Below are 15,594 nucleotides of genomic sequence, written 5' to 3' on the forward strand. Positions count from 1 at the left end.
GAGAAAAAGCAACCACCAGCTCTGCCCCACTCTCTACCTCCTTTCCCACCGGACAGGCATCTTCCACAGCAGCGCTCCCGATGGCCCACGGGCCCTGCTAGCCCACTGTACAGGATGGCCCAGCATAACCAGCTGCTACCAAACAGTCATTTTTATATTTACTGAAAAATGATACCATTTTCTGCGATAAATTCTGAAGTAAGAGCGCTTCAGCATTAAAGGCTGATTTAAAATAAAGATCTCTAAACTTCTGGATCCATTTTCACTTCCTCAAAGAGAAAAATTCTTCATGTCTAGAGCCATACTGGCCCAAACTAGCCACTGCCCACACGTGGCTACGGAGCACCCAAAATGCGGGCTAGTCCAAAAACTGAGATGTGCTACTAGTGTCAGTGTGAAAGATAAACCAGATTTCTAAGACTTAGTATGGAAAAAAAAAAGATATATATACACACACATACATATGTAAAATATTTCATTAAGTTTTTTTTAATTTCATATACATAAGGAAATAAAATATATTGAGTATATCAGGTTAAGTAAAATACATTATTAAAATTAATTTCACCTGTTTTTTCAATGTGGACACTAGAAAAATTAACATTACCTATGTGGCTTGCAATACACTTCTACTGCACAGAGCTGGTCTAGAGGATGAGATACTGTGACCAGGAATGGACGATGGAATACTGATACACCACAGAGACTGGTGGGTTTTGTCATGGAGATTAATCACCAGCTCAAGCTGACTCTCAGTGACCTGAGGCTTAAGACCCTGTAGCTTAGAAATATCAATAAATGAAATCTCAATGTAAACACTATCCTACCTAGTCAATGAGTCTATAGAAGGACTTTATGAGTTTACAAATTGAAATCCTTAGCTAAAATAACTTACCTTTACAAACCAAGAATGATACAGTCTGTCCCAAAGTTCTAGTACTTGCTTTTCAATTACAGCAGTATTGTTCACCTTATCTCCGAGAATTTTATGAAGCTAGAAGAAACACAGATATAATCAGGGTTAATATTTCAAACAACAATAATCCAATCAAATTAATATATGCTGGGTCTCCGTATTTGTTTCAAATCAAACTAAAATGTTCCAGACTATTTAATTGCCTGGAACGACAATACATTCTTTCCTTAAACTCTGTTCCTTAATATTCCCAGTAAATTTCCTCTCTCCCATCTTTTTGCTGCCTTTTTCTTGCCTTTATACTTAGGTCTCTAAGAGACCTACTTTGGGTTTTAAGAGAATGAAGCCATGCTTACTGACTTTTCTGATCTTACCTGCCCAGAGAAAAATCTTTTTCCATGTGACCCCAGTGTTCATCCATTGTATAGAAGTTTCCTGTTACACTTATCACTGTTACTAAGAATTATCATAGAACTTTAAGTAAAATTTTAGAACAACAGCTATAAACACAAATCTTCCCTTGAGTCCACTGAGAGGTATCAGGTCTCAGAGTTATGAGTGAGTGATTGGTAGCCCGACTTTCTTAATACAACTGTTGGCATTTTGCCATTTCCTCTTCAACTTTCTACCTGCTTAACACAGATATAACTAAGAATTCTGTATTTTCTTTGGCATCATAAGTATTTCACCTTTAGCCTTCAACACTGTCATCTTTATTTTTAATGGTTTCATATTAGTTAAATTGTGATATTATTTAATGCTTACCCAATCATGGGATGCAGAGATGGTTCCCAATTTTTAATGTCACCAAGTAATACTGCAACATCCTTATGCAATTTTTTTTTCCTATTATTAACAGTAAGATGACTGTACCGGAATCAAAGAAGTGAGCACTTTTTTCTTTCTTTTTTAAATTATAGTTGATGTACAATGTTGTGTTAGTTTCAGATGTACAGCAAAGTAATTCAGTTATATGTATGTTATTTTCTTTTTCAGATTCTTTTCCATTATAGGTTACTACAAGATACTGAACATAGTTCCCTGTGCTATACAGTAGGTCCTTGTTGTTTATCTATTTTATATATAGTAGTTAGTATCTGCAAATCCTGAACTCCCAACTTATCCCTCCGCCAGCCCCTTTCCCTGCTGGTATGCACAAGTTTGTTTTCTGTATCTGTGAGTCTGCTTCTGTTTTGTAAATAAGTTCATTTGTCTCATTTTTTTAGATTCCACACATAGGTGATATCATTTGATATTTGTCTTTTTCTTTCTGGCTTACTTCACTTAGCATGACAATCTCCAGGTCTACCCCATGTTGCAGCAAATGGTGTTATTTTATTCTTTTCTATGGCTGAGTAGTATTCCATTGTGTGTGTGTGTGTGTCTTGTGTGTGTATATATATATATATACACATATATATATATATATATACACACCATATTTCTATCCATTCATCTCTTGATGGACATTTAGGATGCTTCAATGTCTTAGCTATTGTAAACAGTGTAGCTATGAACACTGGGGTGCGTGTATCTTTTTTAATTAGAGTAGGAAATAAGCACTTTTTTCTTGTTTTGGGTTTTTTTAGGGAGAAGTAATTAGGTTTGTTTGTTTGTTTGTTTATAATTTCATTTATTTATTTCTCAATTTTATTTTTTTATTGAACTGTAGTTGATTAGCTTTATTTGTTTAGTTAGTTATTTTAAAGGAGGTGCTGGGGACTGAACCCAGGACCTTGCACATGCTAAGCAGGTACTCTGACCACTGAGCTAGACTCTCCCCCCAGAAATGAGCATTTTAATGGCTCTTGCTATGCATTGCTAAATTGTCCTCTGTAAGGACTGTACCAATTAATATTTTCTAATATTGTATGAATGAAACAATTTTCCCAAAGCCTTATGAACTGATAAATTGTTAGATAACAGATGTGAAAGGGTAATCAATTATTTACTTTTTTCTTTAATCATGATAGTGACCACTTTCCATGTTGGTTTTCAATGTATATTTCCTTTTGTGTGGCCTATCTAAACCTTTTGTCCACTTGATTCTGGCCTTATAGATACTTGAGCCAGTTTTAGACATATCTGATGCAAACATATCTGCTCAAGGTTTTCTTTTATATTTGACTTACTCATAAACTAAAGACAAATCAGCAAAGATAAGAGCCATTTATCTTCACACAGTGTTTAACAATTTACAAATGGTTCTCACCTACATTCTGTGATCCTTACAACAACCCCAAGAGTTAGACAGAAAAAGGTTTTGTTATCACTTTTATTCTTTTAAGATGAGAAAACAGATTTAGAAAGAATCTATGATAGGCCCCAGGTCATGCAGGTAAGTGGCAGAGTTAGGATTAAAAGTTCTCTAACATTCTTCCAACTATAGCGTATATAACCCATCAACAAAGAACGCCTATCAGAGCAAATTACCCACAATAATTAAAAACCACAATTACCCCTACTCTAATTTCCTCTACTTACTTTATATTTGTCTTTTATACATCACAACTGTCAGATTCTCACAGTCTCCCTATTACCAATTCTGTCATTCTCCTATCAGCTCCTGGGATCTCCCTTTGACCAGAAAAGGCCCAAAATGGTTACAGAAAGCTTCCAGTCTCGGTTGCCCACACAGTGGCCTTGACTGCAATAAAGCACTGTTTCAAATCGGCATCTCCTTTAGCAGTCTCACTCCGAGCACAACAGCCAACAACTAAAATGCCACAACTATTAAAGAAAAGGAGAGTTCAGCATAATTTTACAGCATGTTATAAAACACTTTTCAAATTTGTGGTGCTATCAATTATAGCACAGTATCACAGACCCCAAGCACTGTCCTGCAACATTGTATTATCACAAGTCACAACCAAGACTGGTCCAGAAAACAGAGTCGAGGGACGCATCACCGCGGTGATGAGAATCACTAAACACATGCACTGTTGGCAGTCTGAGATGCTCTGTGTATATGAATGACAATAAACCATTAAAAGCAGCCAGAATGCTGACAGCTATGTAACTTAATGCAAATAACCTCATCTATAAAATGGGAATAAGTCAGAGAGCAATTCTCATCCTCATCTCGCTTGAAATCTTGGCAGCATTTAATAGAGCTGACCAAGTCCTTACACACTTTCTTCTCCAGGCCTCTACGACACACAGGGTGCTGCTCCTCCCTCACAGCCCACTCCTCCTTGGTCTCCTCTGCTGACTCACTTCTCTGACCTTCAAAAGCTTAAGTGCTGCAGGAATCTACCTTGGTCCTCTTCTATCTACACTCTCTCCCTAGGCCATGTCATTGGCTGAATTGTGCCCCCCCCCATGCTGAAGTCCTAACCCCCAGAACCTCAGAATGTGACTGCCATTTGGAGATTGCGTCTTTACAGAGGTAATGAAATTAAAATGAGGTCATTAGGGTGGGCCCTAATTCAGTATTACTGCGTCCTTATAAAAAGAAGAGACAGGACACAGGCACATGTAGAGGGAAGACCATGTGAAGACACAGGCCATCCACCAGCCAAGAAGAAAAGCCTCAGGGGAAACCAGTCCTGCCGACACTTGATCTTGGACTTCCAGCCTCCAGAGCTGGGAGAGAATTCACTCTCGTTGTCCAAGCACCCACTCCGCGGTACTGTGTCACGGCCGTCCTACCAAATTAACACAGTTCGTCTCCACCAGTCACATGGGCACTACGTGATGATACTCAAACTTCCATCTACAGCACAGACCTCTCCCCTGAGCTCCAGCCAGGTACGCCCAATTGTATGGGCACTCAGGATATTTTATATACTTGAACTTAACATGCCCCAAACAGAAGTATTTCTCTGCATGGAACACCTATACCCCACTACCACTTCTAAGGCTTTTCATCTCAGTTAAGCACACAGCTATCCTTCTAGTTAGACAAAAAACTTCCTCCTCTTTCACTCCATATCCAATCCATGAGTAATTCCTGTCAAAACAACCTCAAAACTATATCCCAAATACGACCGTTTCTCTTAATTTCCACTTCTACACTCTTAGTCCAAGTCACATCTCACCTGGACTATGAGAATAATCTTTCAACTGGTCGCCCTGCCTTCTCTACTTTTAACCACTTCTCCATAAAGCAGCCAAAATGAGCTTTCAATATCTGAAATCAGGTCACATCCCTGTATTCGATCCTTTTGTAACTAAAATAAAATCCCAACTTCTTTATGACCTAATGGCTTGTCCCAACACCACATTCCCTATTTCAGCCACACTGACCTTTCTTTCCCTGAACCAACCTCCTTCCCATTTCAGGGCCCTTGAATTTTCTATGCCCTCAACTTCAAACATTCTTTTCTCAGACCTTCACAAACTGCCTCATTCTCACCATTCAAGTCTTAGTGAAAGCATCACCTTCTCAGAGACTTTCCCTGTCCACTCTACTCTGAGCCACTCTCCACCACATCACCCTGTTTATGACGGTCACGGCACTTTCAGATCTGAAATTTTTACTTGTTTACATGTTCAATGTTTGTCTCCTTTCACCCCCAGTGTAAGCTCCAGGGGAGCCTAACTTTCTGGCTTACTGCTTTTCACAAGCACTTAGAACAGTGCCTGGTATGTCTGTGGACTTTCTTCATCCTCGTCATGTGTAAGGGACAGAGGAAATGGATTCATTACTTATTCTCTTGCTGTCTCACGGCAGCATGTCCAGGGACAAATTTTAGAAACAGAATACAAGTAGAAAGAACAGTTCAAGCAAAAACGTTGAATGAAGAAAGTAAAATGAAGGTTGATAAGACAGCAAACTGGGAGGTCTGAGTAGAACCCAAACAACACACAAAGGACATAGGAGATACAGCTGACAAAGAAGGCTTGGGGCAGATGGCCAGGGACCCTCTCTGCTCATACCTAAACACACCCTATAAAAAACTCCTTCCCTTTTCTGAGTGTGGCATTTTTTTCCAAGCTTTGGCTCTTTCTACATTTCAGTTTTTAGGACTCAATGCTTCCATGATTATTAGCTGGGTAAGACCTAAGCTTATTAGAAAGCTACCTCTGCAATTTCAATGTTTTTTTAAAAATAATTTTATTGAGATAATTCACATATCTTACAATTTATTCACTGAAGGGTACAACTCAATAGTTTTTTTTAGTATATTCAGAGTTATGCAATCATCATCACAATCAGTTTTGGAACATTTTCATCCCCCGAAAAGGAAACTCAGTAATCACTCCTGCATTTCTCCCCAATCCTCCCTACCTCTGAAAACCAATTCTCTACTGTCTGTCTCTTGAGATATGCCTCTTCTGGATATTTCACATAAACAGAATCATATGTACATGGTCTTTTATGACTGCCTCTTTTACTTAGCATAATGTTTTCAAGGTTTATCCATGTTGCAGAATGTATCAGTACTTCCAACCTTTTTATGGCCAAATAATATTCCATTATATGGATATACCACATTTATCCACTCATCAGTTAATGGACACCTGATGACTGCCTTTAGTTGTTACCCCTGTGTTTTGTAAGTCAGGATCACAAATATTTTATAATTTTTCATAGCATAACCATCTCTCTTCAGCTGTCTTCCCTTCTGGACTCATGAGCAAAAGGTTTCAAACCTATCTTTTCTCTAAATAGTTTGAAATTTACTGCTTTAAAATCTAAGGCACACTTCTCCAGCTATCTTAATTCCCTTTCTTTATCCATTTCTCAAATAGGTAAGAATTCCAGAATAAAAATTTCTCCCAAACAGATAAATAAAGAATTAAGCACTATGCTCTCCACAGAATGAGTCAGATGATATATTCCTGAAAGTCTAAAAGCCTTCTGCAATGAGTGAATTTACCTTCTGTGACAGTTCTGAGATCTGTATCTACATACAGTGGACCCTTGAACAACACAGGTTTAAACTGCACAGGTTAAATCATAGGCAGATTTTTTTTCACTAAATATGTGCTACAGTGCTAGATTATCTGTGGTTGGTTAAATCTAAGGATGTGGAACCAGGCATACAGAGAGCCAACTGTAAAGGTACATGGATTTTCAACTGCATGGAAGGTTAGCACCCCTAACTCCCGCATTGTCCAAAAGTCAACTGTACTTATCTTTCACTCATTCAATAAACATTTTTTAAAACTTCCCTATGACAGTTGATTTGGTTATCTGGTATGGACCCAAGAAAAATCAGTAACACACATCTTTCTCTTAAGTTTTAACTTGGCAATGATTCCATCCTCAGGTTAGGAGATTACTGTACATGTGTGTACAGTGTTATTTCCCAGACATCTTTTTTTTTTTTTTGAGATTTTTGTTTTTGAATTTTAAACAAAGGATCACATGCTAATACTGTTTTCTTCGCTCATATTTCACAGCAACAAATCTTGTCAGTCTCTAGATGATCGTAATTACTTAAATATACTAAAACTTCAAATTACTTTTGTTCCCATAGGCAAAACTAGAGGGGAAACAGGGAGATATCCCAAATCCATATCGTGGAGTCTGATCCTTGACTGGACCTTTTCCTCTGTCTTTCATCTCCCCTTGACAAAGCTTCGGCCGAGCTCATCTCCTCCAGCACACTCCTGTCTCTACATCTTGGCTCACATAAACACCCCTTCTTAAAATACACTCTTTCCTCTCTTTGTTCATCCAAGGCCTATCATTCCTTCAAGGTTTATCTCAAGGGCCACATTAAAGCGCTCAGCTCAGTTCCAGGCACACAATTCTAGTACATCTCAGTAGAAAGAGCAAGGGACTGGAGTCAGTCTTCAGTCTGAAACCAAGCTCTGTAATTTACTACAGGACTATCAGGAATTTACTTAGCTTTGCTAAGTCTGTTTCCTCATCTATAAAGGGAGTAAAATAGTTCAGACTATTGCAGATTTCTTGGAAAAATTACATGAAAACAAACTGGACAATGCCAAGCACAGTCACTAGCAGATAATAAAATTTAATACTTTTTCCTCCACAAAGACTTACTTGACCACCCAAGCTTAATAGTCATTCCGTCCTAATGCACAAATAATGAATCACATCCATCACAAGAACATGAAACAAATGGCCAACCTCTCAGATTGTTCAGGCTACCAGCACTATTCAATATGATCACCGAGAAGGTTTAATTTCATTGTATGTTGCTTGTTGACTTGTAGATTTAAACCTATTTCAAAAGCAGAAATTGTTCTAAACAGAATCTCCATTTTTACTTTATCAAAGCGAGAAGTCACTACCAATGAGGACCCTGCAAAGAGAAAGCCACAAAAAGAGGCTCTTCCCTTACCTTGTGGGTTATCCATTCTCGTCCATACTGATACACATTGTTAGCCGCAGAATTGAGAGCTCTTTGGACTACCTGAGCCTCAGGAAGCCAACTAATTTAAAACAAAGAAAGAAAAAATGACAAACTAGTATAGCATACTGTACCAGTAACTCTTCAAATTCAATTTTTTAAAGAATCATTAACTGACAAATTGTTCGATCAGTCATCCCACACAGATACAAATGATTCACGTGCAGGAATTCTTGATTTCCAGGTCTAACTGGCTTGATTCTAACATTCAGGATTTCCCTTCAAGCTTCCCTTAGCTTTTAGACCCACTTTCCCCTCAACCTTCCTTTCATCTGCTCTGCCTGGTTTCTCAGTCCATACGAGTCCTAGGTCAGGTCACCTGCCTTACTTAGCACCAGCAGAGGTCGTTCTGGGACAATGGGATGGTCAGCATCCGGGACAGTGGTTCTCAAATTGTGGGCCATGGACCAGCAGCATGAGAACTGTTTGAACGAGTGTCAAAAAAGCAAATTCTTGGGTCCAAACCCAGACCTACTGAAAAAGAAACCGGGCTAGGACCCAGCAATCTGCACCTTAACAAGCTCTACAGGTGATTCTGTTGTGCGCTCAAGTTTGAGAACCACTGATCTAAGGAAGCGAAGAACTGAGGATGAAGACAAGAAAATTAAGAGGGTGAATCACTGTTTTCAATTTTTTACCCATTGAAGACCTTTTACTTTAAAACGTGAGGAACTTCTGAGTAGAATTCCAGCTGCACAAAAGACTACAGTTTACAAAATTTACTCCCTGCACAGTGAAAGGCAGCCTCCCCACTTTCCTGTTAACTAAGCAGGATGCATCATTTGCTTTAATCTGTGTTACATACGCCCAGTGTTTCCCAAAAGAGAAAACATCTTCATATATTCTCTGTACTGTACTTGGTAGTGCTGTACGCTAGAGATGCTGACATCCACAAATGTAACAGTCCTGATTTAATCTATTCATGAGTGATGCCAAAAGGCCACGGCAAGCAGTAACTAACCACTTTCCTGAGGCCTAAATATGACACCATGCTACAAAGCTGGCAAGTGGGAAAGAGTCAAATAGTGACTCAACCCAAATGTGCAACATCCACCAACACCTCAAAAGCAGCCGGTAAAAAATAAGTGAATTATTTTTCCTGCCATACCTGCTCCCCTATTAACTATCTTGGTGAATCCCCCATCATCCACTAACTTCCAAAGCTAGAAACATGAGTCATGCCAGATTTCTTCTTCCTGTATCCAGTTAATCACCAGCTAACTCCCTCAAGATCTTACGAATCTGTCTGTCTTATTCACCCCACTACAACTGTCCATAATTAGGACTTTCATCGCCTCTCACCGGGTGTTACTCTAATTTTTAACTGGCCTAAGAGGCTCAAGTCATGGAAACCTTTCCAGCTTTTCTCCACAGCACAGAGGAAAAGATGGCTCCAGAATGAAATCTGATTCCACCATTTTCTTCCTATATCCTTAACCAAGATAATGAAGATATCTGTCACTCTCAAAAGCTTCCTTTGTCCCTCTGCACTCCCCTTCTGGAGCCCACCTCTAGCCACAGACAACCACTGATCTGTCACTACAGATTAGTTTGCATTTTCTAGAAATTCACATAAATGGAATCATATATGGACTCTCTTTTGCCAGACTTCTTTCACTCAACATAATTATTTTGAGATTCATCCATGTTGTTGCATGTACTGACAGTTCATTTTTATTTAATGCTAAGTATTACTCCTTTGAGTGGATAAACTACAATTTGTAAGTAATCAGGAATACTGAAGACAAGCACTGTATGATCTGAGCAATGGGAGATAAGTGGGTAGAAAGGTATAACAGAAGCCCTTTTGAGAATATTCAAATATGATTCTAAACCAAGTTCAAGAAATGTCCTAAGCAAGTTTTATATAAAAAAAAAAATCAAAAGAAAACTAAGTTAAATCTCCATTTACAATCTTAAAATTGGCAGAGTATTTCCTAACTTACATTAATGACTACCCAGGGCTTAGTAAATGTGGAGACTATGCACGCTGCCATCAAGTTTAGTTAGGTGAAGGGCATAGCTCTGCTGAATATTCTCCACAAAGACATAAAACCCTCTCATGGAAGCCAAAACAAACACGTACACAAAGATAGGGGTTAGCAAATTTTTTCTATGAAGTGCCAGAGTGTAAATATTTTAGGCTTTTGGGGGCATACAATCTGTATCACACCTACTCAATTCTGTCTGCCCTTGCAGCCCCAAAACAGCCACAGACAATACACAAATAAACCGGTATAGGTTATTCCAATAAAACTTTATAAGAAGAGGTGGCTGGATTGGCCCTGAGCCATAATTTGCCAACCCAGCCACCAAAATGATACAATATGTGAACACTTCTGACTTTGCTACTGGGAGATTATCTCAAATTTCTCAGCCTTGGATCCTGATTCCTCATCTGTGAAATGGGGATACTCTCTTCAACCTACCTCAGTCACTGAGGAATACACAATGCAATCAAGGTGGGTCGAAGAGCTTTGTAAATCATAGACATGTTGTAAACTGTGAATTTCAATTCAAATATAAAATCATTTACCATAAATTGTTTCTAAAATCTTTAGGTCTCCCCTCAACCACCATCATCCTCTCATTACATGTCATTCTTATGTAAAAATGATAACATTCACAAAGCTTTGGCAAACCCTTTCTTTTCTCTTCCAAGGAAGCTGCACCAATGAACACCATTCCCTGCATACAGACAAAGAACCTAGCCCATCCACCTCTATTTTTGTCAAAATAACATTCTTACTTTGCCCACTCAGGGTGATTTGCTAGAGTTTCATTAATCAAATTGCTTGTGACTTCAATCATGTGCACGCTCTCTTGATGTACCTGTATTATAGATTAGGAGAGAAAAGAATCTCAGTGAAGAAATGTGCCCAATTCAACACTTATTTTCTACACTATCATTGGAACAATGCTTTTAGAGTCGAGTAATTATACATCTTAGTTTCAATGAATTTAGAGACCTGTACTGAGTAACTGCTATACATACGTCCTATGACACACAAAGGAAATAAAATGTACGTAGCAGCTGCCTGTCTTCAAGCTCAGCAATGGGGGAAAAAATGTAACATAGATACAAGTACTTACAACTAGTCACAATATAAATAAACATAAAAATATATTTAGGTCATACTGTGTATGCATGCATAGCATATTATATACATGTAAGAAACGTCAACACTACATGGGCTTTAGAATTATATTGCAATATGAGACAAACAGGCAAACAAGCAACTGAGTAAGGTTTCTGAGTTTAAAAAGCCAAGTGAAACTGAATCTCAGACGGCATCTTGCTCAATAACCAACAGAGAAAAGGAGGGGGAGGAGATAGCTCAGTGGTAGAGTGCCTGCCTAGCATGCACAAGGTCCTGAGTTCAATCCCTAGTACTGCCACTTAAAAAATAAGTAAATAAATAAACCTAGTTACCTCTTCCCTTCAAAAAAACAAAGGCAACAAAGTAAAGGGGATAAAAAAGGAACAAGCGGGTGTCAGGGAATATGTTTGATATGATTTTGCTATTTTTAAATGTATTAAACATATCAAGCACATTTTTCTGTTTCTTTATATGCTGAATAACTTTTGATTAAAAACTGGATAAAAATGTGTTGCAGCAACTCTGGATTCTGTTTTGTACCTCTGAGAGTTGTTATTCTGTCTCAGTAAGCAAATAATTTATCTGTAATCAAACCGCAAAATCTGTCTTCCCTGATGTCTCTGCTCAGGGTTTTTTATTTTTTTTAAAGCCTAAGGGTTTCCCCTGAACCTGAATGGCTTAGCAGTCAGAAGTGATTTGGGCAGAAACTACACTCAGACACCTCACACTAGGAAGCTTCATCCTCTGCAGCCAGAGATGTGTGAGTTAAGAAACGCAATCAAAAGCACAACAAATCTGCAGATTGCCCCAGGCTTTCAATATTCACAGGACTTCTTTGGGTCTCCCATATACCACTCTAGAAAGTGTGATTTATTAATCTCAGCCCTTCTGTGGTTCTCCTGCTTCCAGAATCTCCCCCTTTTAATTCACAGCTTCTCTGCTGACAGCCCCAACCCAAATCTACCACCCCCCACACGAAAAGCTGCAGGTTTTTGCTGCCCAAGCTAGGCAGGATAAGAGTAAGTAACTACAAACAAGAAAGCCATAAAATAGGTGTTTCTACCAGATTCAGCAGCAGTTTTTCATGAGCAAATACTCAAGCTGTTTCCTAACTCATCATTTTCCAGTTCCCTGATATGGTGTTTTTAATAATTCTATATCATTTTATTCTTGGTTTAGCTGGAAATCAATTACCTGACATCCTCATCCTGCTATTACCCTAAGATATTTTAGGAAGATAGAGCCAAAAAGGATTTTTTGACAAACTAGATGTGGATAGAAGAGGTCAAGAATGACCCTGAGGCTTTTCACATAAGTCGGCAGAATGAAGCAGTCACTTACTGAAACGGGAAGACTGTGAGAAGAACAGACAAGCAAGGGAGGGTCTGGAATTCAGCTCTCACCTGTTACGTCCGAGAAGTCTAAAAGACAGTCAAGTGGATACCGTCACGGTGTTTTAGAGAATGATCCCTTTGTTGGCTGGGAGAATGAACTAGTTAACCAGTAAGTCTCCTTCAAAGGCTCAGTTTGCATGAACCCTAGACCACAAAGAAGTGGTTCAGTAACACATGTTATCAAAGTTCAGGGAAGTAAAAGCTCACTGAAGCACGGGATGAACAAAGAAAAAGAACCTGAAAGATGAACAATTGAGATGGGCAGGAAAGGAGACCCTACACAAAGGGACAAAGAAGGGAAAGCAGAATAGAAGAAAAGAGAGGAAAAAGAAAAAAGGAAAACGGAAGACCATACTGGTGAAAGGTTTCTCTGAGAGCTAGAAGAACGTACAGTGGCAGGTCTGAGTGAAATATAACAAAACAAAGTCTCTAAACAAGTCTATACAGACCACATAAGTGACTACACATGATTAATAGCCAAAGAACAGATAAAAACTGTATTGAAACTGAAACAGAGGTACAGAAAGAACAGGTTGTTAGAAGCAAATGATAAGATCAGGGCATATCGAGGCTAAGAATGACTGAGAACAGGACATCCAAATGGAGAGTCAGATAGCAAGAAACAATGCAATTCTTTAGTAAACAGCTGCATATCAGATTATCTATTGACCTGACAGGTGCTACGCTATTTCAACCGCACTATTCGGGAATTTTTCATATCCATGATTTCATATAAGCGTCACAATTCCTAGAAAGCAACATTTCAAAATCCGGGATGCAGAGTTCAGTGAGGTCCAGATAAAGTAAAGATTAAGATACACCGTAAAAGTTGAAAAGAAAAAAAAAAAAAGTCAATCACTACAGAGAAAATTTTAGCTCTACTTTGGAGAATGATTTCCTTTGATGAAAAAAAGATGACATGGACTGGATTTTTGTATCCTCCCAAAATTTGTATGTTGAAATCCTAACCTCCAGTGTGATGGCTATGAAGAGGTAGGGCCTTTGGGAAACTAGGTCATGGGGGTGGAGTGCTCAAGATGGGAGTAGTGCCCTTATAAGGAGAAACATGGGTGATCTTTCTCTCCACCATGGAAGGACACAAGGAGAAACAGCCATCTATAAACAGGAAGAGGGCCTTTACCAAGAACTTGACCATGTGGCACCTTCATCTGGGACTTCTGGCCTCCAGAACCGTGAGAAATAAATGTCTGTTGTTAAAGGAACCCAGTGTAGGGTGTTCTGTTATAGCAGTCCAAACTAAGAAGGGGAAGAGGAAATGCAACCTGGAAAGTGAGAAATCAAGAGCCTAATGGTAAATCAGCACAAAGACCAATGAGACAAGAAGGAAAGGAATCAAATTCTGATTGAGTAAATAGGAACCACACTAGGAGTCATGAGATCAGATCATAGTTCTCCTACTGACCAAAGAAGCTACTTTTCCCTCAGTGTCTCAGTTTTTCATCTGCATTTACCTTTGAGGATTTTTATGACAAAATAAAAACGCACGTAAAAAATGTATTAGGCAAATTCATGGCAAAACCAGTGATACAAAAATCATAAATACTTTAACTGTTATACATATTTATAAGCAAAGTAACATTTCCCAGGTCTGCATCTGCTAGCTACTTATCCATACTACAAATTCTAACAATTAAGAGTTCATTAATGATAACAGTAATTGTACTCTACCTTTGCAGTCAGGAGTAGAGCTAAAAGAAGGGTTCCTATCACTAACAAAAATATGATGAAAATGCTAATTATTTTGTCTAACATCTTCTCCAACCAGATGATCATCTGCAGAAATGAAAAAGAAAATTAGTTATCTTTCAAGCACAACTCAGTAAAACGTATATATATTCAAATGCCATAAAGACAAAACAGGATATTCAGTATTACAAAACAAACTATCACATAATGATTAAAGCAGTGAAAGCTAAAAGCAACTTTAGAAAATTAACTAACAGTATTAATTACCATTGTTATTATACAAAGAGTTTATTATTAATTACCAATGTTGTTATAGAAAGAGTTCATTATTATCATATCTAAGAAAAGGCAGTCAATTTGAACATAACCTATTATCTTTGCTTGAATTCTTGCACTGTGATATATTTACATTTCAAATTATAATTTATAATCCAGTAAATATTCTAAACAAAATAATGACAATCCACTAGTAACCTCAAATCTCATGGTATTTTACTGTCACTTAGCAAACGTAAATGACTTTAGAAAAAGTATGCCTCTTATAAAACAGGTATGTCCTAAATTATATAGATAAAGTAGGACCCAACAAGAATTACACTCAAAATATTTTTTTTCCTTTTGATGTCATTAGAGTTATGAAAACAGAAATCTAATGTTAAGGTAATGATAAGTATTAATTTCAGAATAATAGTTACTCTGGGGCAGAAAGGGCTGGGAAGTGGAGGCACAATCAGGAAGGAGTGCAAAGTGGGCTTCAATTACACAGGTAATATTTTATCACGTTGGAGGACAGGCATGTGGGTGCTCTCTTTATCTTCTTATATTTGAAATATTTCATAATACTTCAAAAACTCTAATATTGCACTTGAAATGTCTATTCTTCTTAAAACATAAGTTTCATGACAAATTATAATGAAGTGACTATAAATAAAGAAACAGCATTAATGTGGTGGTTATTCCTTAATCAATAATCAAAACGATGCTTTCCCTAAATGCTACTTGGCCTTTTATTTTGAGTATAACTACTCTCATTTTTCACAATCACAGATAATCCTATACTTAAAAAATTTTTTGCTTTCAGAATATATAGTAATTCTGGTAAGATTTCTAGAATTCCTGCCAGGCAAAGTTACCATATAACATTTCAA

At 38.0% G+C, this 15,594-nt stretch overlaps 1 protein-coding gene across 3 annotated transcripts in view; it reads right to left on the reverse strand.

Moving 5' to 3' along the window:
• TMEM245 (transmembrane protein 245) overlaps positions 1 to 15,594 on the reverse strand; it is a 79,900-nt gene that overhangs the window by 33,791 nt on the left and 30,515 nt on the right. For all 3 annotated transcript variants that reach the window (XM_014555926.2, XM_032478142.1, XM_032478143.1), the window contains 4 exons: positions 14,429 to 14,533; positions 10,994 to 11,076; positions 8,176 to 8,266; positions 896 to 994 (listed from right to left, as the gene is read on the reverse strand). In XM_014555926.2, the coding sequence (XP_014411412.2) occupies positions 896 to 994; positions 8,176 to 8,266; positions 10,994 to 11,076; positions 14,429 to 14,533 (378 nt within the window). The remainder of the gene's footprint in view (positions 1 to 895; positions 995 to 8,175; positions 8,267 to 10,993; positions 11,077 to 14,428; positions 14,534 to 15,594) is intronic.

Source organism: Camelus ferus, chromosome 4 (assembly GCF_009834535.1).
Source record: "Camelus ferus isolate YT-003-E chromosome 4, BCGSAC_Cfer_1.0, whole genome shotgun sequence".
Classification (NCBI taxonomy): Eukaryota; Metazoa; Chordata; class Mammalia; order Artiodactyla; family Camelidae; genus Camelus; species Camelus ferus.